At 49.1% G+C, this 21,710-nt stretch overlaps 9 protein-coding genes across 9 annotated transcripts; 4 read left to right on the top strand and 5 right to left on the bottom strand.

Moving 5' to 3' along the window:
* Window positions 1-209: 209 nt before the first annotated feature.
* N7500_005590 (Zn(II)2Cys6 transcription factor domain-containing protein) lies at window positions 210-1,020 on the top strand (the record flags this gene model as incomplete). Its single annotated transcript, XM_056676734.1, has 2 exons — window positions 210-409; window positions 444-1,020. 2 exons carry the CDS (start codon window positions 210-212, stop codon window positions 1,018-1,020), a joined length of 777 nt encoding a protein of 258 aa, XP_056531734.1.
* Window positions 1,021-1,306: 286 nt separating this feature from the next.
* N7500_005589 (uncharacterized protein) lies at window positions 1,307-5,500 on the bottom strand (the record flags this gene model as incomplete). Its single annotated transcript, XM_056676733.1, has 6 exons — window positions 1,307-2,062; window positions 2,160-3,599; window positions 3,649-3,944; window positions 4,042-4,399; window positions 4,461-5,001; window positions 5,058-5,500. The coding sequence occupies 6 exons, from the start codon at window positions 5,498-5,500 to the stop codon at window positions 1,307-1,309; spliced, it is 3,834 nt and encodes a 1,277-aa protein (XP_056531733.1).
* Window positions 5,501-5,672: 172 nt separating this feature from the next.
* On the top strand, window positions 5,673-6,770 carry N7500_005588 (uncharacterized protein; the record flags this gene model as incomplete). Its single annotated transcript, XM_056676732.1, has 2 exons — window positions 5,673-6,008; window positions 6,063-6,770. The coding sequence occupies 2 exons, from the start codon at window positions 5,673-5,675 to the stop codon at window positions 6,768-6,770; spliced, it is 1,044 nt and encodes a 347-aa protein (XP_056531732.1).
* An 804-nt stretch (window positions 6,771-7,574) lies between these two features.
* Window positions 7,575-8,782, bottom strand: N7500_005587 (SEC14 family lipid-binding protein; the record flags this gene model as incomplete). The annotated part of the gene is made up of 3 exons (XM_056676731.1): window positions 7,575-8,222; window positions 8,289-8,412; window positions 8,544-8,782. The coding sequence occupies 3 exons, from the start codon at window positions 8,780-8,782 to the stop codon at window positions 7,575-7,577; spliced, it is 1,011 nt and encodes a 336-aa protein (XP_056531731.1).
* A 1,228-nt stretch (window positions 8,783-10,010) lies between these two features.
* N7500_005586 (Ras GTPase activating protein IRA2) lies at window positions 10,011-12,529 on the bottom strand (the record flags this gene model as incomplete). Its single annotated transcript, XM_056676730.1, has 4 exons — window positions 10,011-10,171; window positions 10,234-12,082; window positions 12,137-12,270; window positions 12,319-12,529. 4 exons carry the CDS (start codon window positions 12,527-12,529, stop codon window positions 10,011-10,013), a joined length of 2,355 nt encoding a protein of 784 aa, XP_056531730.1.
* A 2,306-nt stretch (window positions 12,530-14,835) lies between these two features.
* On the bottom strand, window positions 14,836-17,088 carry N7500_005585 (exosome nuclease subunit RRP6; the record flags this gene model as incomplete). The annotated part of the gene is made up of 1 exon (XM_056676729.1): window positions 14,836-17,088. The coding sequence occupies one exon, from the start codon at window positions 17,086-17,088 to the stop codon at window positions 14,836-14,838; it is 2,253 nt and encodes a 750-aa protein (XP_056531729.1).
* Window positions 17,089-17,404: 316 nt separating this feature from the next.
* On the top strand, window positions 17,405-17,857 carry N7500_005584 (uncharacterized protein; the record flags this gene model as incomplete). Its single annotated transcript, XM_056676728.1, has 4 exons — window positions 17,405-17,445; window positions 17,506-17,543; window positions 17,602-17,672; window positions 17,762-17,857. The coding sequence occupies 4 exons, from the start codon at window positions 17,405-17,407 to the stop codon at window positions 17,855-17,857; spliced, it is 246 nt and encodes an 81-aa protein (XP_056531728.1).
* A 109-nt stretch (window positions 17,858-17,966) lies between these two features.
* Window positions 17,967-18,296, top strand: N7500_005583 (uncharacterized protein; the record flags this gene model as incomplete). Its single annotated transcript, XM_056676727.1, has 2 exons — window positions 17,967-18,010; window positions 18,083-18,296. The coding sequence occupies 2 exons, from the start codon at window positions 17,967-17,969 to the stop codon at window positions 18,294-18,296; spliced, it is 258 nt and encodes an 85-aa protein (XP_056531727.1).
* A 316-nt stretch (window positions 18,297-18,612) lies between these two features.
* On the bottom strand, window positions 18,613-20,895 carry N7500_005582 (phosphatidylinositol N-acetylglucosaminyltransferase; the record flags this gene model as incomplete). Its single annotated transcript, XM_056676726.1, has 3 exons — window positions 18,613-18,957; window positions 19,014-20,696; window positions 20,761-20,895. 3 exons carry the CDS (start codon window positions 20,893-20,895, stop codon window positions 18,613-18,615), a joined length of 2,163 nt encoding a protein of 720 aa, XP_056531726.1.
* Between the last annotated feature and the right edge of the window lie 815 nt (window positions 20,896-21,710).

Here is a 21,710-nt window from a genome sequence, read left to right as displayed (position 1 = left end):
CACCAAACCATTCATACATTCCCATTTGGATCACCGAATCTACCTGTAACCACATCTTTCGACCTGTCGGATATCCCGGTTATGGGCTTTTGTCCTAGAAGCATGGATCTGATAGAAATGTGGAACCTGTGGTTGTTATATATAGCTACCTGCCGAGGTTCCCCTGGTTGTATTTCAACATTTCATAATCTAAAATATTTTCATCCTCAATGGATCCAACGACACTCAGACACATTCAAGGCCCATCTGGGATAACAAAAGCAAATAAACAAGGTCGTCGACCCGGCAAAATAGCATGCACAGCTTGTCACGCCCGCAAAAAGCGATGCGAGATCGCCCCGCCATATCACCAGTGCACGCACTGTCGCAAAGAAGGTCAATTATGCATCCCGCGAGATTCAATTGAGAGGTGTGTCAAACCAAGAGAAAAATATAGATGTTAGCAAGACTTACAAAACCGTTGGAAGACGTACCCGGCAACAAATACCCAACTACAACCACAATAGCCAGAAAGCTAGTAAGAACGACGATCATCTCCACGTCAATGGCTTTCTGCCAAAGGGGATTGACCACGAAGTACCCCGCTGGAGTGCAATGTATTCGTCATATTGTGAGATACGTCGGTTACTGCCTTCTCTCACTTCCACTTCCCCGTCCCCTTCGCCCGAGATTGAAGAGGAGACTGTACACGTGCAAACTGTACCAATTGAGAGAACGCAAAATGTGTCTTTGTCAGGGCGGGACCCTGCCAGACACCATCAGTCTGAGACTTTACATAGGGATTGTGCAGAGCCGGCTTCTATCAAGGGCATAAGCATACCTGTTTCTCGGTCTCGATCTTGGTCTCTGTCTTCGGCGCCCCCAGATGAAAGAGTTGGGTTGGAGAAGTCATCAGCTTGCGATGCTGAGATTCCGAGTGGAGACCTTGCCTCAGTGGACAAGGTGAAAGCTCCTAGTGGTGGTTCTCATTCTGCCCATGATGTTTTTATGACCGATCTCGATGCTTTGCTTAGATTTTGATGGTGTCCATATCAAAGGAGGAAGATCTTCGCTCACGATTCGATAGATGTATATATATATGTGTTTAAAAGAGATGATTCTGGAAATTACAGCTCTATGGTTCTATATTTTCAGATAATGTACAAGTATAAGATACAAGGTGACAGGGAAGTGGGAAGACTAGAGTATACCAAACAAACACCAACCAAAACAAGCCCGCCAGATGGGATATTCATGCAACACGCTAGCGTCAAAAAGGAAGAAGGATCGAAGAATGCACAATGATGCAAAAGGGAGGATTGGGAGATTATTGGTCTTTGTCTTTCTCTTGATCTCGGTCTTGGTCCTTACGGACGATGGGAACTTGAATGGCGTTTTGCATCTTCCAAGTCAGTGGCCGCGGTACACCACGCCATTCCTTGTCCAAGATGGACGCTGCATCCAGCATAATCGGGGAAGGATGCTGGGGGGCGTAGCGGGTTGCACCAAGAATGAGGTCGCGTTTGATGAGGGCATTGGCAAGGCGGATTTGGAGATCACGCTTCTCACCCCGGGGCTTCCATCCGATAAGGTAGAGAACAGGATTGTGACGGAACTCGGAGGGAATATCGTTCAGAATGGAATCTGGAAGCCTGTAGCTTTCATGGTGCACGTCGATACCGATAATGACCTTGCCGGCGTCGGAGCTCCACAAATCTTTGTCAAGTTTCGTGGATTTACTGAAAGAGGCGTTGCGACATAAGGAAGCCAAAACAGCCTGCTTCATCTTGTAGGTAACGGTTCTCTTCATGCAGGAATACCGCCATATAACCAGACAAAGGTTATACTGGCGGCGTCTAAATGCGGCCAAAAACAAATCCTCCCAATTTTGTGCAGTCACCTCGAACAAAGGGTGCTCGAAAAACCGCAGGGTATAATGCAAAGCCATGTGGATTTTCGCGCCCAGGGCTTGCACAATATGGCTGAGCGGGTAACTGTCAACGGTGAGATTGTTCTCGATGCAGATTTCCATGAGCCGGTCTATGGAATCAAAATCCTTCAATCGAGCAACCACACTGAACATCTGGCCGATCACGGAGGGGCTAAACCAATTAGCCCCCCCATGTATTGGTCATGAGGCCAATGAATGAGTCTATATCTTTCCCACTGTCTAAATGCACCAAAAGCGAATCTTGGATTGTCTCCTGGAGCGCGCTGTGGATGGTGGAAAGATTGGACATGTGACCACGCTGGACCATATGTTCAATGAGTTGGGCTTTTTCGCTGGGGACGACCAGGGCGCTGAGCAATGCAAGCCATGTTTCTGGGTTTGGACGCATGTCTAATTTAGGCATTGTCCGCAGGAAATGACGGAAAACGCCCACATCCTGACGCCGCGCAGCAGCCCGCAACAGGATGTTATATGTATCAGTGGTAGCTACATGCTCTGTGCATGAACACAAAGCTCGAGCAGTCTCAAGGAACTCATGTCGACAAAGAAATTCCAGCGCACTATTCAATGCTGCAGTCGAGATGTAATTGGAGTATGCTTCTGCCATGAATAGCGCCTCCAGGTGTAGTTTAATCCGGACCACGTGCGGAAGCTTTGACAAAGACATGGCCTTCTCATCAAGCGTTGGTTGCCTCGCAGAAGTGACATCCTCGATGTGCTCGTTGAACTCCTTCACGGTGGCGATAACCGGACGAGGCAGCAGAATCTCGTCTAGATTTGAGCTGCCATCCGACGTTTCACCGAAATGCCAATTTCCACGGATCAACGGCACAGGCAGCTTCGAGCGCTGCATCGCGCCGCGAGAAAGGCACATTGGGACCGGTGGTTTGTGGATATCAACAAGGGGATCCCCCATGGCTTGTAGGCTCTGCGCGCGGGTGAAATGCCCTTCCACCAGCGCCATAATATGGTCCGTGGCACTCAAAACGACTCGACGGAGTAATCCCTTGCTCTGACTTGCAGGTAGGATGTGCACACGACATCCATTGTGGATCGGAATGTACCAAATATTATCTTTCAACGTATGACGAGTCACACCAGAGAACAGGGCGAGGGTCTCCTCCGGTACAAGTATCTCTTTCTTGTTCAGACTCTTCTTGGGATTTTTCCGAATATCGCGGTACACTTGATCCAGAATGTCTTTAGTATCAAACCAAGCATTGTCGTAGAGCTTTGCTGAGCGAGCTTGGTATTTTTTCTTCATATATTCGCGAAACCGTAACTTCTTCCGATCTCGAATCGATGTATTTCGTAAAAAAAGTTGTTTCTGTGTGGGAGACGAAGGTTTTGCGTGCGGGGATTTGTTGTGCAGTCGACCCTTCTGTATTCTCTTTGCTCTCGTCAACGCGAAGCCACGTAGTGGTATCCGCGGAGTGGCGTGTTCGACATCTGTGAGCGCATTGATAGGTTGTCTCTGGCCTGCGGAGAGCCGGCCTCCTCCACTTTTATTCAAATCTTCGGAGCCAATTTCCTTGCCTTCATTTATCTTAAGGTGCTCTCCAGCCAATGGAGGGGCATATTGTAAGTTTGCACCGTCAGGAGCCGAAGAGGAAGACCCAGAGGAAATCCATTGGCGCGAGTGTCGAGAAAACGAGGGGTAGGGGGCGGACTGCTGCGCGGAATGGGGAACCGGAAGTATGACCTATCCTTGCTGGAACATTACTCGGTTTCAGGGAAGATATTTGTCGGCGTTGCAAAGCAGGCGCAGCCCAGCGGGGATAGAGAAACAGAAGAGGCTCATCGGGGCCAGTCGCGACAGTGTCCAAGACGGCAGACACACGCCTCCTTAGACACGGGCAGCCACGCAAGAGCATAAGGGACGATGCTCTAGTGGCACCGGAGACATGAATAAAAGGACAAGAATTGGGCGCGTTGCTGAGGTGTTTTTCGATGGACCTTTTTGCCCCGAAAATTGCTGGCCGCCGAACGGGTAGGCGGTGGCCGGAGCTTGGCTCTGCCGGATGGTCTATACTTTGCTTTCACCAGAAATGATATGTATTTCGCTTACTCCGTATACTGAGTTTTATTACATTAATAGATGTGGCCTTCACGGTCAATCTCCGCAGCCTTGGGAATGCCCCTGAATACCCGCCTCGTTGACCTCGCTCGCTCCTCCAAGACCGGTCGTTTGGACATTAATGTATCTTGCTTGGTTACCGGAGTCAAGTCTAACAATCCCGTTGCTGACTCTCCATGATCACCTTTAAAAACATCCGGACCGGTAATATGGCGCTTGCAAGATTCTGCAGCGCGAGCGAGATTATCTTTCTTGCGTTGGATTGCATCGGCGTCCTTATCAGAATCACTGGGAGTTTGAGACAGCTCACGAATGACACCGTAAAGATATGTTACAAATTGCCAGCGGGAGGTCTGGAATAGGAACATGGGCATTATATCTGGTATCTGATGCTCGAAAATGTAGAGTTAGCCTGGTCTCAACATACAGAGTAGGAAAGATAGTCTAGCTCACCTTGTCATTCAGATAATAGAGCTCGTCGCCCCCGTCCTCGATAAACTTCTTCAGTGCATCAATCTTCTCTCGATCAATGGAAGCCAATTTCAAAGCATGCATCAAGCTGGGTATATCCCCAATTTCGTCGACATATGGCTCCTCATCAACCGTCATACTCGCACGATTCAACCCGGATTCCACCCGGGACAGTCCGGCAGTGCTCTGGTCCCGACTTCTGACCTTGGACGAATGAATAGTAAAATAGTCCTCAGTAAGCATATGCGCTTTCTCAAAGTCCGAGCGACCAAGGGTCCGCCGTTGATGAGCTTTAGTCCGTAGTCTCACCCACCGTCTCCTCCGAACAAATGAATGAAACCACGGTTGTGTACCATGCCACGAAGATGAGGAAAACGAAAAAGAATACTGCCAGCCTTGCTCATCGGTATCACCAGACATATCAGCATACCATGTCTTCCACGCCCATTCCCAGCTCGGATCAGGCAGCTGGGCATTCGTGATATTAACAGGACTGGCTCTGCGGTCCTGGGTCATCCAGGCGCTGGGATCAAAGTTCAACAGCGAGCTTTGCGAGTAGCGTGGAACGCCAAAAAGAACCAGCCCCGCTGGTTCTCGTAGAGAACGTCCATTTCCGAGTACGATTTGGTCTCCTCGCGGCCGTTGGTCTGGTCTCCTACTCCGTTCAGCTGGGCGCTGCCATTGCTGTTATGAGTTGACACTCGAGAAGGCGCAAGCTGTGCTGTTTCGACGTCTCTACCCCTGCTGCCTTCTCCAGCGGAGCTTGCGGAGATTGACTCTCCGCGCACCTGGGACGATTCTCGACTGAGCGAGTCGTTTGTGTCGGGTGCGATACCCAGTCTTTGGGGTTGCCATTTTGCGTATTTCCGTTTTGCGAGCTGGCTATGGACGGATGCACGACTCAAGTGCTTCGTCAAACTTCCTTGTTGACTGAGGGTGGATGTGCGTGGTTGGAGTGCTTCACCGGTGGGTTGCTGTGGGACGGTATTATCCACGAGGGAGATGGAAGGCGAGTTCTCCATGGTGTGTGTGAGGGTATAGAAAGGGATGTACTAGATAGTGTTACCGCATCCCAATAGCTCATCACAGGATATGCTGCACTCGCATTATTTTAGGGGGTATCAGAAAGGAGGGATATAGGATGATTGATGGAGTTGGAGTCTTGTAGTTATTTTGACAAAAGAAAGAAGAGTAATGGACAAGACAAGAAGCAAAGGAGAGTGCAAAACACAAAAACACCAAAAGCAAGTCGATGCAACATCGATGACATCGTTTGCGGGGATGATCTGGGAACGCCAAGGCCCATCTCCTGCAACAAATCGCGGGAACAAAAAAAACATCAACAACCACAATCATGGCAGCACCACACTACCGAAAAGTCGAGCTCCAGTCCCCAGCAGACTTCACCTACCTCTATGCCAACACAGTCGCATTATCACGCCGAAAACTCGACCTCTACTTCCCCCTTCCGCAACAGACAATGACACGCCCGATCCGATGCGCGAACGCGTCCGGGAGCTAATCGACGAAGTAAGATCAGAATAACCACCTACACACCACCTACAGACCCTAATCTCAACATAGTACATAAACCAAACCTTCGAATCAGCCTCAACCTCAATCAGCATCAACGGCTTAGACTCCACTTCACCACAATTCCCATTCCCGGCAGCTTTCACCGCGCCAACAGAACAAGTCGAGTACGAGGCATTCGATACGGATCTTGCGTCGCGTGTGACGTCGCTATATGCGCAGCTGGAATCGCTCAATACGACTGTTGCACAGCAGAGACGGGATGCGCCGAAACGTGCGGCGAAGGAATATGCCGCGCAGTTGAAGAAGATGATTGAGGAGGAGGAAGAGGAGTATGATCATGAGATGGGGAGAGAAAAAGATGTCGATAACGATACCGAGATGGGCAAATCTGCGAGTGTGCAGCAGCCCCAATCGAATAATGAGACTGAGAACACTACGCCCGGCCATGAGGCGGATGTTATGGATGTGGATTCTACGAATGGAGCTGGATCGGCGCATTCGCGGCGCGCCCCTGGAAATTACGATCCTGCGTGGACGTTGAATGTTGCACTTGGGACGGAGGAGGAGCAGGAACGGTGGAAGAGTGGGGATTTCGCGGGTGTCTATGAGGATGCTTTGCGGATGCTGCTGCGTTTGCAGGGCGAGGGCAATGTGAATACCGAGGCTGGTGCGGAGGGTCATGCGTTAGCAACTACAGTGGGCAAGGCCGAGAGGGCTGGGCGTGCTGCTGAAGTGGTGGAGAGTATGACCAAGTGAGGGCTTTGAGTACTATGGGAATTAGTGACCAGCGTTTTCTGTATGTTTTTTATTTCTGTTTTGGGGTGCTTCTGCAATCTTGGGGGCGTTTCGGGGCCCAGGGCTTGTTCTCGGGATCATGATACCATGTCTTGTTTATTCTTGATGGCTCTGTTGAGTCGAAATCTTATGTTTCATTCCTTCGGACTGGAAACTCGTCTGCTATCTCTATAGCAAAGGCAGATATTGTTGCTTATTACTCTTGCCACTTCTACTGCTACTACGTTGCAATAAGCGAAACAAAGGCCCAACTTGTGTCCTAGACATACCATCTGCTATTTCAATATGTGATCATTCGTGTATACCCACTACCAACAAAGAACAACCAGCTAAACACCATCTTCACACCAACTCGCTTTTAAATTTCATCACGTCCTGTCCCTTCTATACTGAGAGCAGTGGCAGCACACGCTGCTTATCTTGATAGGCAAAAGCAAAAACAGAAGCAAGCTCTCCGTGATATCTAGATCAGAACAAAAAGAAGGCAAAAACGCAAACAGCGAATTTAGAGAAAGGAGTCCACATGCTGTGGGGATCGGCGAATAGGTGTTGAAACTACCAGAGAGAGTTTCCAGTATGTCTGGGGAGAGTGGGTTGTGTTGAGGAATTGTCGGAACCCCCAGGTAATATTTTTTGAGGTTTTCAAGTTGATCGGGGTTGGAAAATGAACATCCCTATCTGAAGTTAAGTTCTCAGTCGCCATATAAAAGGAGATTGTCAGCTTGTTGGAGCTCCAAACAAGCCAAGAAAAAGCCCTCAGCAAGCTTAAGCGCTAGTCTGAACACCCTCCTGACCCTCGGCGTCCTTCTTCTCATATCCAGGGTCCTCATTCTGAACCACAGGCTCAGCAGTCTCCTTAGGGGCCTCCTCCTTGGGAGTGGCCCATTTAGGGGGGCGGGCCCACTCAGCCTCCTTCCAGGGGCCCATATCGGAGAGCTCACAGCCACCGGCGCACTTGCAAGAGCCGCCGAACTCAACGGGCAAGTTCTCAGCGGGGACCTGGGAAAGAAGCTCCTTCTGGTATCCGCTACTGAGGACGTGGATCTTGCTAACGGTAACGGGGTCAAGGAAACCCTTGACGGCGCTGAAGACGCTGCTGAATCCCCAGGGCGCGTTGATCAGGTAAAGCTTGCCCAGACGCTCGGGGTAGTAATTCTGGGAGATGTCGGAGGCCTGCTTGACGTATCCGTAGACGGACGGCACACTGGTGATGCCCACGCCCTTCAGATCCATGATGCTGCAGCAGGTCTCGAGCAGCTTGCCGGCCTTACGAGAGCAAGCAGGCAGACGTGGGTCGGTCAGCTTCTCGTACTCGGTCACCAGGTTCTGCAGCATGCGGTCGGCGGTGGTGATCTTGTACATCTGTGTCAGGTCGATCTTGCCGAGCTTCTCGATGTAGACGGGGCGGCCATCCTGTTTGTTTTTGGACTATGTCAGTATTGCATCCGCAGAGAGGTGAGGAAGCCACGGAAAACCAACCTTGTCCGTCTTGTGGTAGTACTGAGGGTAGAATTTAGAGACCTCCTCCTTCTCGGGGTACTCGAAGTTGCGAGCCAGATCATCGGTGCCAAATTCCTTGCGCCACTTCTCGCTGGCAATGAACCTGAAATTTCAAATTAGATTGACAGGTCTCGATAAGAACCGGAAGCCACAGGCTTGGGATAGAAAGCTTTCTGGCAACTTTCCACAAAAAAAAAGGCATCTATGCCCTCCGGCGGGAATGGAGGAACGTACATAGTCTTGGCGGCCTCAACATCAAACTTGCGGGCACGCAGGAATCGCAGGAGGGTCAGCGTATCCAAACGCTCAGTGTAGCCGAGCTTTTCGAGCTCAGCGCGGAGCTGGTGCACCTTTGCATCCTGTTCGGGGGAGGTGTGGCCGGGGTGGCCAGGCTGCGCTTCGGGAGCGGTGGTGGGGAAGTCGTACTGGTCGTACTTGGGATCGGTAGGCAGCTGGGATTCTGTGGCCGCCATTTTGATTGCTTGGGGGTATATGATCGAGGGAGAAAAGGAGAGTGTTTGTTCTGGAAAAAGGGCGGGAGGCGGAGGGGGGTGGGGATTGGCGTAAGTGGCCACTTTTGAAGAACAAAAAAAAGGGCTTGGGGATTCCACAGTGGTTTGGAACTATTGAACAATAATAATAACAATGGAACTACTCAGATGGCTTTTTGCTCGAGATTTACAGGGGAAGGACTATCCTCATTTTGAAAATTGACTGGTCTGGTGAGTTATTGGGTTGTCATTTGGGTCCAAAGGATATGTTTTGGTATACGGAGTATAACATGTATACATCTAGCTATGAATATAGGGCTTCCTGTCTGAGTTCTCGACTCCGAATCTGACTTTGATTTTCATATCTTGTCCTCATAGACATCAAGGAGAAGATTTCACTTGAGAAAAGGGGCGAGGGGCAAACGTGGCGGTGTCGAGGTGTCAGTGATCAATCCACTCTGGTGGGCACCAGCATTCCCATGGGCATATTTGGCCGAAGGCAACCATATATCAAAGCTCAAATTGCTAGACACTCTGCATATAAATTCACATAACATACGGGTATTCAATTCAAAACAGTTCAACTTTCTGCATCGCAAACAGACATTATTATACACAGCGCATGAGGACCGGAGAGGCCTGGGCGGTAATAAAAAGACGCAGAAAGACATGCCGGGGGATTATAGGACTCGGAGCCCCAATGAAACCGGGGGATAAACAAATGGCAACAACTTTGCGCTGGGTATAGACATGGAAAGGATGAGGAGAGACATGGGAAAAAGGCAAGGCATGATACGAAAGGGGAACGAACACAAAAGGATATACCAAAAATCACAGGATCATCGGCATCCCCCGTACCAGCGGGGAGAGGGCCTTGATAATTCTCCATTAAGGGTTATGTTCGTGTTTCAGCAACATTCACAAAGGGCATTCGCCCGAACTCCATGGACGGGGAGATTGCAGTCATGAGCAGTCAACCAATCCAATATTTGGGAGCGATTGGGGGAGGAGGGCGGCGCGATGGAAAAGCATGATATATGGGCGTCCATCATCATCGCAAGATTAAGTGCCTAGGGCACGGTCGATCGTCGGGTAGAAAAGAGGACCTGGCCGGACAGAGGAAATGGGGGAGCTGTTCGACCTCTGCTCGAGCTCATCATTCATCAAAAGGTGGCAGGACTCTCTGAGAAGCCTGGGGCGTATAGCGCCTTTACCACCCCTTCTTTCGTGCAAATCGTTTGTTCAGGAGCGTAAGCACCTTGGTGACGTTGAACTGGACATACTCCAGATCAAGGTCTTCAAGGTTGTCCTTTTGCATCTCCAGGAGATCATCCAGCTTGAGATCAAGCTCCAATAACCCACGGGCTCGTCCTAAATGATGCGTTAGTAATGATTTGATTCTTCCCTCCCAAAGGTCAAGCCCATAAACTCACCTTTATAGTGCAGACTGATGACAAAGGTGCCTGGCAACGGACTCTTGAACATGAAGTAGATGTTCGCCCGTCGATTTTCTGGCACATTGCTGCGTCGGATGACACCTTCCTTCTCCAGCTGCTGATGGGTAAACTTGTACGGGCCAAGTTCCTGGTTCTTTGGCGTCTTGCCGCCGCGGGTTTTGCCTTCAGACTGGCTACGCACGTTGTGGAGGTAAGACTTGTATGTCTCCAGCTGGCCAACCAGATAAGCATTGTGGTCGCGAATCGTCGCAAAAACTTCCTCGAGTTTCCGGGTCTCTTCTAGGACTTTCTCCTTGAGTGAGCCCAGGTGCACCAACTCCTGCTCCACTTCGTCACGAAGCAAACTGAACTCGTCAGAGCGGTCAATCACACCCATGTCTTGTAGCTGGCTGAGGAGTTCCATGGTTCGGATGCCCTTGCGCACCATCACGGCATCGTTTTTCAAGGTTGCTGCAGCCTCGGCAATGCGGTCGAGGCGTAATGGTCGGCGCGCGACTGAGGTGTTCTGAGGCAGGGATCGCAGGATCTGGACAAAGGTTGACTTGGCCTCCATGAAGAATACTTCTTCCTGGGTGATATCGAGAGCGGCTGTCAAGTCATCGAGAGCAGTCTCCCATTTACTGAACAGAGGCACGGTGATGGTTCGGTTCTCCTTGCGGGGGACCTGAGGGGGGGCACCGCCCAACTCTTGGAGTAGCACAGACAGGTGCGAATATTGGTCTTGGGCGAGCGCTCCCGTGTGTTTCTCAAGAAGACCGTGCATGACGTACATTTCATTGAGAGTGATCTGTAGTTCAAGGTCCCGTTTCGACAAGGCCACATAGTTGTCCATTTCCAGACTTTCATAGAAATCCTGAACTTCACACAGATCAAGCAGGAACTTGTTGACACGTTCTTTGTTCTGCTGAATGAAGGGCTGGAGGCTAGCCATGTAGGGCTCCTTGGCGTAGGAAGGCTTGTTGGCCAGGTTCTGAATCATCTTGGCGATCAGCGTCAGGGTACGGCGAGGCTTGTCCGTGGGCGTGGCATCGATCAGCATGTAGGAGCGAGGAGTAACAATGGCCGGGTTGATGAAGCGTAGGAAGAAGAAACCACCAATGAGAGTACAGATGGTTTGATCCTGAGCATCGGGGTACTTTCTGCGCGACAGACTGCGAATCTGCTTACAGATCCATCTAATACCATAGGGGGCCTCGTCTACCGATTCAATGATGGTTGTGATGAAACCGTTTGCAATATCCGTCAACATCTTCAAACGTGGCGTAATGATGGCTTGCACCTGCGCATTATCGGCAGCATCTTCAGCAGTCACCGATCGTGCCAAGTAATCCGGGAGGGAGCCAGTTTCTTCTTCGATTTGCTTGATCATGCTTTCATAAACCTTCAAGGGGTTGATCTCGAGATCCACTTCCCGCAACTCAATCAGAGCGTTGATCTGATCTGCCAGCACCTGCTTTAAATAACTTTGACCAGGACCACGGCGCGTGTATGTGGTCATCATGCGCGAAACTGGGGTGTTTTGCCGTAACAAGGACGAGTACTCTGGTGTGTTATCAAACTGATAGGTGAGAACGGACTGGAACATAGTAAGCAGGAGATGCTCTTCGCGACTCTCGTACTGGTTTCCGTAGATGGTGAACATGACGGTCTGGAGGAGGGAATCGATCTCGGCCATGGAAACTAGTCGGCAGAGGTGGGCGATGTGACGGGGTTCGGATTGCAGGAGGAAAAGTAGATTGCCGTACTTCTGGGTTCGTTCATCGTTGGGGAAGAACCCTTCCTGCGGGTCTGCGGTATCGTCGAGATGGCTGGCGACTTCGTTTTGCTAGAAAGATGAGAGATCAGTCACTGCGTGTCGATGTTCGATAGAAATTCTTACTTCTTCCAAGGCCATTCGATTCTGGATAAGCAATGCGATCCGCGAGTCCAAGTATCGCACATCTTTCTCCAATACGAAGTTCTTTTTCGATTGTGATGAGATCCTCGACTTCAGATCTCGTAGGTGCTTTTGTGCTGTCGGGGGATTAACGCGGGTCCCTTAGGCGCCAGAATGAAACGTACCTCGTGCCAGGTCATCCGAAATCTCCAAGTCTCGATCCTTGGCGGACATGGAAAGATACAAAGCTGTGACCGACATCCGCTTGGATTGACGGAGCGACCGAGTATCGTGCGACGACATTGTGTTCTGTCGTGCTACGGGCTGAAACGAGGAGGAAGAGGAGGAGGATGCCCGCGACTGTCTCGCAGGTTGGAGCATCGTCGCAACAGACATTGTGGGATAGAACGAAAGCAAAGAGACAAAAAAAAAAAAGGTTGAACCCGTACCGAGGGGTTTCGAGACCGTAACGGATCAGGGGAAGAAAACAAATCAGAGGGGGAAAGGTTCCAAGGTTAAAAGAGTAAGGGTTAAAATGTCAAATAATATTTTTTTTTTGGTAATTTCATCTGGGGAAGTATGTAATTGGTATGGTATTTTTGATTGGGATATTAAACATCCTATTTATTACCTACCTAAAATCATCTAGGAATACGTATGTGGTAGTTATGCAAGGGTTTCTCTTTTACCCCTGGCCCAATGCACTTCGCCACCCTTCCATTTTCTATGGGGAATGGAGTTTAGACATCTCCATACATTTTACAAGTTCATACTTGACGTCAGATCTATCTTGAAAAGCAAAAAAAAAAAAAAAAAAAGAGAAAGAAAATACCAAAAACTATTGACAACCTACAACATATATAAAACCACAATCAGAACCATACAGGAAGGTGACACGGGTTTCATGTCTGCAGGGGCTAATCGGTACCTGCGTTGATGTAAAAAAAAAAGAGGACTTGGACTATTCAGGCTAAGCCCACGAGACCTCCATGTGGATGTCTCGGGAATGTTCTACTCTCTATGTTGTAGATGAATCGGAAGAATATGTATATGAAGGTGGATATAACCTTCCAACTACTCTTCGGGTTGAATTCAGATCTGGGTACCACGTTAATCAAAAGGTGATTTCCACTCTCGGGGTTTGCCTTATCAATTAATTACAACATACGCGCCTAATCTTTGACTGGATTGAGTACTCCGGAGTACTTCTGCCTTTCAAGTCATACCACCTATCGAAGTCTATTTGTCTTAGACCTCGGTACTCTTTTTCTTATACATATCAACTTTTTCTTTTTCCTATTGAATTGGGAATACCAACCTGGATCCAACTGTTCTCCGTACTTTCATGTACCATGTATATCCCCTAATAATTAATATCCAGATAATATATGATTAATATCAAAAGCTATGGAATCAAACTATGCGGGGGTGCAACCCACCTTGTGGTTTTTTTTTTTTCTTTTTCTTTTTTCCCCTAAGAAATTGGTCTATGCTTTTTTTTTTTGGCTCAGGGGCAGAGAGAGTGGAGTCGGTGGGTTCTACGGAGTACTTTCCCATATATATTGTACCGTATTTTTAGTCTAAGTACTCCGTAGTATACAACATAAAACAATCGCAAAACGTAGATATCATGGCAGCATGGCTTCATGACTATCGCAATATCATTTCCATCCGGCCGATCATTCACACGGGCCAATATGTATCCCATCCCGTCATATATGAAACACGCCAAAGCTCTGTAGATCACTTACCAACCCCTGTGTATCACTTCCATGGTTACTTGCATACAAAATTCGAGTGTAATCTATAAGTACTACACATCCATGTCCGGTTGGAATCATCCGGGATTCCGCTAATTCGCGCTCGGATAGGAATCCTTTGACATCCATGTTCATCAGCTGCTTTCATTGTGATCTAGTAGGGATCGGCAATGGGTGTATGCATGTTCTTTCAATGGTGTATGCACTACATATATATATATATCTACACAACATAGATACTCGGTATGGGGTACAGACGGAGTACCACGTACTGGGTTCCTGGATCATTCCTCTGTTGGCATACATAATTATTTCAATGCACACTCATCTTCCAAGATTACTCTCCGAACTTATTACTATGCTTCTTTGGGCCCCTGTTGAAGAAGATCCCATCAAACTGTACAAAGTACTAATGTTCCCGTCTATCCGTTGAACTTTGTGTTTACTCTTTTCTTGTTATACCCTTTTTGTATAGCGGGGAGTGGTCAATGCAGAGGGGGGTTAGATCACAAGCACTAAACCCCAATAGTGACGGATCGACCTCAACATCCTTGACCATTCATTCCATGCGTATTAACTATATCAAGACCTGCGATTTTGAGCCAACTCATGAGCTCAACTGAAACATTGTCTCATTTCCGGCTGTCACGTCTTGGACCTCAATCAGATCGAAGAACATACTTGATTTTGATCGAGCGCAAAGAACTGAAAAAAAAAAAAAAAAAAAAAAAAAAAAAACGAAAGAAATTCATAATTCCAACCTTTAGTGAATTTACACATTTGATGTTACTGTCGAGAAGAACCTGATATTCTATACATGTACATACAAGAAGTAGAATCCCAGAGCCTCCAACTGACGCACGGGTATCGCTAATGCTAACTAAACAAGAAACCCAACCAAAACCCCATTCGTAAATGCTTTTGTGACTCCGGACCAGCCGTCTATTGGCGGAATGTAAGAGACTTGCCGGGGGTTTCCCGCTTGGTCTTCCGCGCGCCTGATGGGGCTTCCATCGCTTTGGTGTACGGGTTGAAAGCCTTTTTGCGAGGGTGGGTGACTGTGGCAGCAGACGGTGCGTTGAGAACCGCTTCGGCAGTGCCATAGTCAAAGGGAGCCTCGCCCTCGGCCTTCGCTTTCTTGGCTTTCTTCTCCTTACGAGACTTTTTGCTCTTCTTCTGCGTGGAGTCGGGCTCGTTGCTCGTGTCGTCGAGGTCGGCTGGGATGGCCAGGGCTTGCTCGGGGTTGTTAACCGGGGTGACCTTTCGTTTACGGGGAGCGCCGAGGTCTTTGACGGTGAAGTACTTCTTCTCCTCTGGCTCCTGGGGAGCTGGAGCAGGCGTAGGCTCGGGAGCAGGAGCGGGTTGTTTTGCGGTGCCGAGGTGGTCACGGGTTTCAGAGATGGTCGTCGGCATGGGTGGCAGAGGAAGAGAAAGGCGTAGAGCTTCAGCACCGGCAGCAAGCGCATATGCCGGAGGAGGGGGTGATTCCCTGGCTTCCAAGACGTTGCCCCAGAATTGAGACGTTTCATAGCGTTCAGCAATGGGGAAATCGATGGCTTCCGGGGCGGCAGCCTCTAGAACCTTGGCCATGTGTTTTGGGGGCGCAACGTCGCGCCATTCTGGCCCATCAATACCGGCAACCTTGGCTTGCTTGATAACCTCCAAAAGATCATGTGACCGTTCCTTCGTAATGGGCGTCATGGGTGATAGGGTTCGGAATAGAGATCCCATATCAAGCGGCATCATTATGGCAAGCTTGAATAGCATATGCTTGGGGAAAACACACTGCCAGCCCTCGTCCTCGGCGCGCGCTACTTCATCGCGCCATTGGTGAACAGCTTTGAAAACGGCGAATTGTTCCTTGGAAAGGTTACCCGAATTGCGCCACAACAGATCGTACCAGCCTCCAGGGCCGTGTCCATTGACGGCATCGTAAACAGGGCGTTCATAGCGCTGCAGGGCTTCAAGCTTAGATCGCTCATTGACGTAATCAATCTGGCTAGCCTCTTCGGTTGAGTTGTCGATCAAGTCGTTTCGTAGGCGGTCATAGATGTAAAGAAGATAATGCGTATCTGATCGTGCATAGTCGAACATAGCCGGTGGAAGTGGGCGAGCGCGCCAATCAGCCGTCTGGTACCGCTTATCAGCTTCGAAATTGACGAACTTGCTCAGCAGGAACTTCAAGCTTCGCTTCGGGAAGCCCAATGCAGATGCAGCGTGGAAAGTATCGAACATGCCAACCACATAAAGACCCAAGTCACGTTGCAGCCAGATGATATCCATGGTGGAACCGTGCAGGACCTTCAAGATCTTTGGGTCCGCGAAAACCTCGTTCAGCATCTGCAAATCTTCCCTCCAAGGTTGCAAGGTATCCACAACCCAATCCTTATCCCGGGTGCTGATTTGCATCAAAGATACAAGACCGTGGTAGGAGTGGACGTCGTGGTGCTCTAAATCGATAGCGATTTCCTTCGCTTTCTTGAGCTCATTGAGCATTTCCTTGACTCCATCCAAAGTATCGACGAAAGTAGCCGTGGTACTTTCAAAAGGCAAATACTCAATCGGAGGGGAGACCTGGTAGACCGACTTCGGATACTCTGAAGCAAGAATCTCCGCCTCGTAGGGGTGGGGGTAACCAGTTCTATCTTCGATCTTCTTCGTCTTCAAGCACTTCTCCAACGGGACAATGGCATGGGGCTTAGACTTCAGAAGAGGCTTGAAGGGGCCCATGTCAGTGTTATCCGGTTTTCGGTTGAATAGCAATTGCGGCTTGGGAATCTTGGAAGGGCCATAGTCGTAAACAGTAGGGAAGTTGGGAGCTCTCTTGATCGGTGCCTGTTCTTCCTGCGACGGGCTGAGCTTCTTAATCACGCCTGTGAATTCATCCAAGCATGCATCAGCCTTTTCCAAAAGCGAATCAATCACATCCACCACACCACGCCAATTGTCCTCGACGGAATCCTCATCGTGAAGGGTAGGCCCTGTTACATCGGTGCCGGCGGTGGCAGCTTTGATAACGGCGGAGGTCAGTGCAATGATGCGCGCGCTCTGTTCATCTAGTGATTCAGAAAAATCTGCGCTGGAGGTGCGATGGAAGTTGAGGTCTTCCGACGAGAGCTGTCCGACGGTTCGAGTTACCTGCACCAGAGCGGAGGTTAACTTGTCCTGGAACGGGGAAAATTCTGCAGAGTCCATGATGACTAGCAGCGCTCCAGTTCACTTGATCTAGCGAAAGGAAGAATGACGGGATGAAACGCGGAACGGCAGTGACATGAAGATCCAAGGTCCCGAAAAAAAAGTCGCGGCGAGAAAATGACAATGGAGAAATGGTAGGCCCGCCCTGACCGCCTTCCCAGAGTGGCGAGATTTGTATGAACTTCCGCCGATCTTCCAAGTCGTCACCGCATTCTTTCCTCGTATTCCTCTAGATCACTCAAATTTCAACTAACGAAGGAGCGTGCAAGGTCTGCGGCATATTTTTTTTGATAAATTATCTCTTATCACATCCAGAATGGCAGCTTCTATCGCCCCCGAATGTAATGATATCAAAGAGTGAGTTATAGTGAACATACCCAGTTTTTACATCTTATTCAAAAGCTAATATATTACCAGGAAATATGACACTTGCTTTCTCAAGTGGTATAGCGAGAGTATGCACCTATGCCCCTCAGTCATACGGTTGAATAGCAGCAGCTAATTCCACAACAGAATACCTGCGCGGCAACACTACATCCAATGATTGTGAAGCATTGTTTAAGAACTACAAGGGGTGCTTGAATGTGAGTCCTGCCTTGTGTTATATCCTCTATATATTTCTATACATTTTGAGTGGTTCAATTTGTCTGACAAGGTATTGTAATATTTGCAGAAAGTTCTCAAGGAACGAGGCATAGACGCTATGGTGGAAGATGCCCGAAAGAGCGGCAGCAGTGAAACAGATGCTGAATTCCTCAAGAAATCTTGAAGCCAGACGCCGAGCTCTGAAACTGTGAATCGCTCTTCCTCGTGGAGAATTGTACCATCAACCTGTGTCTGGCTTCATCTGTTATTTCCAGCGATAATATGCATTTTCCATGTACAACATAATAAACGGCGGACCTGTGGATTACTACATCCGGTTAGTTTTGCCTCTTTGGGCTTAGTGCCCCAATACGCTATCACCTAACCTACAATGCCGCCGACATAAAAGACCCCGTCTTTGCTGCTCATCCTCCCTTTCTCTCACTCTTTCATTCTTCCTACCTCTCTATCTCTCGCTCATCGCCGCCCCCTATATTTTACTCTGGCCCTCACCGACTACTGCACATTTACTTTCAGCCCGACGCACTGTCTCTTTCATTAGATATACCAATGATCAGCTCCGTCATACAGAAGACAACTATCTCTTCAAGTATACCATGTGATATACCTTCTTTTTCCTGAATCTATTCATGTTGTATACGTATCACAACGTTTTGTCGAACAATTCCATCACAGCAGTAGTTCAGCCAGAAATAGGGTGTCTCACCACAACAGCGGAATCTGATACTTCCCCCAATTTTCAAGCAAATCAGCATCCTTTAACTTCTCAATCCCACTGTATTGATGATGCTCCCATGGAAAGAACTGGAAAAATGCCTACATCCTACTTGATTCTGACAGAACAATATCAAGAGTATTATTTTAGGATAAAAACATTATCAGCATTATTTACAAGAGGTGTTGGTTGCTGGATTGGTATTAGCGATGACCCCGTCTTCGAAGATCACCCTGACCAAAGTTCGCCGGGACCCTAGGCACTGGATTACTTAGTGATCCAATACCTCCACCTATAGACCCAGAGCCACTGCTTCCACCACTGCCTTTCTTGGGCTGGGTGAGCAATGTCCACACCTCTGCCATACCGGCCCGACGGGCAGGTAGCATGCTGTACTGCATGCTATAGAGGTTGCGGCGGTGGATAGGTGGCACGAAACGACCGGTCATAAGGCAGAAGATGACACGAGGCGCGAGGTAGTGTTTCCGGAGCCGGTGGCCCAGCTGGAAGTACTGGTCGAACATTGCACGCAGGGAGAGGGGAATAGACTATAATCTATGTCAGCTTTTTTAGGGCAATGTTTTGGAGAACTACGAAGACATACCTCGAGATGGATGTAAGAAACAAGCGCAGAAGAGTCCCTTTCCGTTGGGTTCTTGTTTGGCTCACTCCGAAGCTCGAATCGGATGCCTCCTGGGAGCCGTCGTGAGTCTTTCACGCGGAGCATCAATGCGAAGAGCGGAAAATGATTCAAGAAAGCGAGGCAGGTGTCAAGCGCTGCCTTCATTGAAATAATTAACATGCGGGCCGAGGCAAAAGTTAGGTAAAACACCACAACCGTAGGCAGTAGGAAGAATAGGACTGTGAAGAGGATAGTGCCAAGGAGGAGTTGGTCGAGGTCATAATCACATGAATCGATTCGGTTGCGGAGAACGTTGCGTTTCTTTCCACGGAAAAGATGGAAAAGGGAAATGATAATGGTGAGTTGCCAGTTGAAAATACGAGCGGAGGCAATGTAGAAGGAGTAAATGTGTACCGTCAGAATCGAAAGAAGGTCAGAAAAGAGAGCGATCGGCATGCTTGCTCCCGCAAAACTTGAACATCCAACAATGTAGATGACAGCAGGAAGGTAAGGTTGAAGATTGGCAATACAAGCGGCCCAGTTTTCAATGACCCATAGGAACAAGTCACCGAGGAAAGCAGCAAGCTCATTGTTGAGTTTCAAACCCGCTGGCCAATCCATTAGCCATGAGATAGTGCGCTGTAGTCCCTCGACTGTCCAGCCAGTCAAAACAGTGTTGATTTGAGAAGCGACCCAGTTTGCATTATCAATGATATAGGACCCCAGGGCAATGCCAATGATCACGTCATTGGCGACAAGCCAGAGACTGTTATAGAACCGAATGTAGTCTGGATGACTGGTCGTGACACTCTCCCAGTTGTCCTTTCTTTGCCGAAGCTTGACATATTGAATCGGCCAGTAGCAGAATTGCTGCAGCCTGATATCAAATTGCTGGGCCGTTGCTGAGATATCCTTGAGGGCAGCAGCATCAGGCCGAGCACGCCACTCGAGAACCCGCAAGACAATTTCCGCAACAGACCGGTGGCATACAAGCCCGACGACAAAAATGCGGGTAACAACAGGCCAAATCCATTGCCAGAAAACGTGAGCAATGCAGAGGACAATGAGCCCCCATAATGTTGTCGCCGATTCCACAACACGTTCTCCAACGCTCATACTTCTCTTCGCACGAATTCCAATCAAATGACTGTTTTTGTGCATGAGCTGCCCCATCTCGTAGGCGCAATTAACTTGGTTGATAATGAGTGAAAGGGCTTGCTCCTTCTGTGATGGGATGTGCTTGACGACCGTGTGAAACTTGAGCTTCTCAACCAACAGCTTAACCCCAGCCTTGTCTTCCTCCTCGGATTCGATCTTGTCTGGCGATGGGCCCCATATCTCCGTCTTTGTCGCTTTATCACCCAAAGCCAGGGAAATCGGGTCGAGCGACATATATTCCATGCGTGTTGGGTGCGGGCGGTGATACATGATAACCTGGACAGACAGATTTGCCTCTGGTGGGCAAAATATGTGAGGGGCTTTCAGAGATGAAGTTGTAGTCACATCAAGGTGGGAAGGGTTGAAAGATGTCGGAGGCTCCTGAGAGTTGGTCGAACCGAGGACATGCATCTGAGAGCGTCCACATAGAGTGAAGATGCGCACAACTGGGTGAGGGCTGTTTCGAAAGAGAATTCCCGCCCGAAGCGCATTATCGACATTTCGAGGCTATTTAATCACAAGGCTAATCAGCTTGATCGAACGAGTAGAAAAGGCAGTTGCAACCACGTACCTCGACATCTTCCAGCACCGTGAGCACAAACAAATCAAGCTCCGAGTTCCGCCACCCGACGATCACACCCGGTGACGAGGATCGTGGGAGATCATATGGCCAGAATACGCGCAACAGTCCATCGCTCATGAGCATATTGTCATCCTCCACCTGAGTCTCAGAACGAACCTCGACGACGCAACTGTTCGCGCGCAGAGACGCCGAGATTCACGTGGCGTGGATGCTACATGTCCCGTCAGCAAATAATTCTAAGCCAACACCAAGCGCTTCATCTTTCAACCGCTGCCCAAAGCTTTGGCTGTTCCAATGTTGCTCACCAATTGGCCCTCCTTAGCAGCGAGATGATGGATCGGCAGGACGAGAAGGAAAAAGAAGACGGAGAGAAACAAAAATCCTTTCGCAGTTCGTGTCTAAATAAGAACAATTAGCAACGTTGGGTAGGCTAATGTGTGCTGGCACGAAGCTGATAAAGTCGCAAGCGGAGGGGGGCTGAGGACCGATGACCGAGGGCCGGAGGAAGACATACCACGACACCGTGATCCCAGGCAAAGATTGCCAATTCGTATAGACGGGTAACAAGATCCCACCTGGCGGTAATATAGCCCGCGACAAAGATTCCAAGGGTGAGGACAGAAAAGGGGTGCATGAATCGAGGTAGTTCAGGCCGTCCGCGTTTGGTTTGCGCGCATAGCTAGATGAGGCGGTTGAAGGTGATTTAGAGGCACAGCGATAGCACAGGCCCAGAATTGAAAATTTTCTGTAAAGTTAAGCCGCGAAAGAACGAATCGAAGACAATAAAAAGAACGATCGCTTGGATTCTGGAATAAAGTTGCTTCATCCCAATCCCGCGTTGATCGTCTAGACCGACCTACACGTGACTGGCCTCCGCATTAGGATGCGCGAAGTTTCACGACAACCAGTTGGTTACATTATAGGATAACTGAAGGTAT

This window comes from Penicillium coprophilum (genome assembly GCF_028826855.1).
Source record: "Penicillium coprophilum strain IBT 35676 chromosome Unknown utg000004l_segment0_segment0, whole genome shotgun sequence".
In the NCBI taxonomy this organism is placed as follows: Eukaryota; Fungi; Ascomycota; class Eurotiomycetes; order Eurotiales; family Aspergillaceae; genus Penicillium; species Penicillium coprophilum.
The sequence above is the reverse complement of the archived record's forward strand: the minus strand, read 5'-3'. Positions and strand labels throughout refer to the sequence as shown.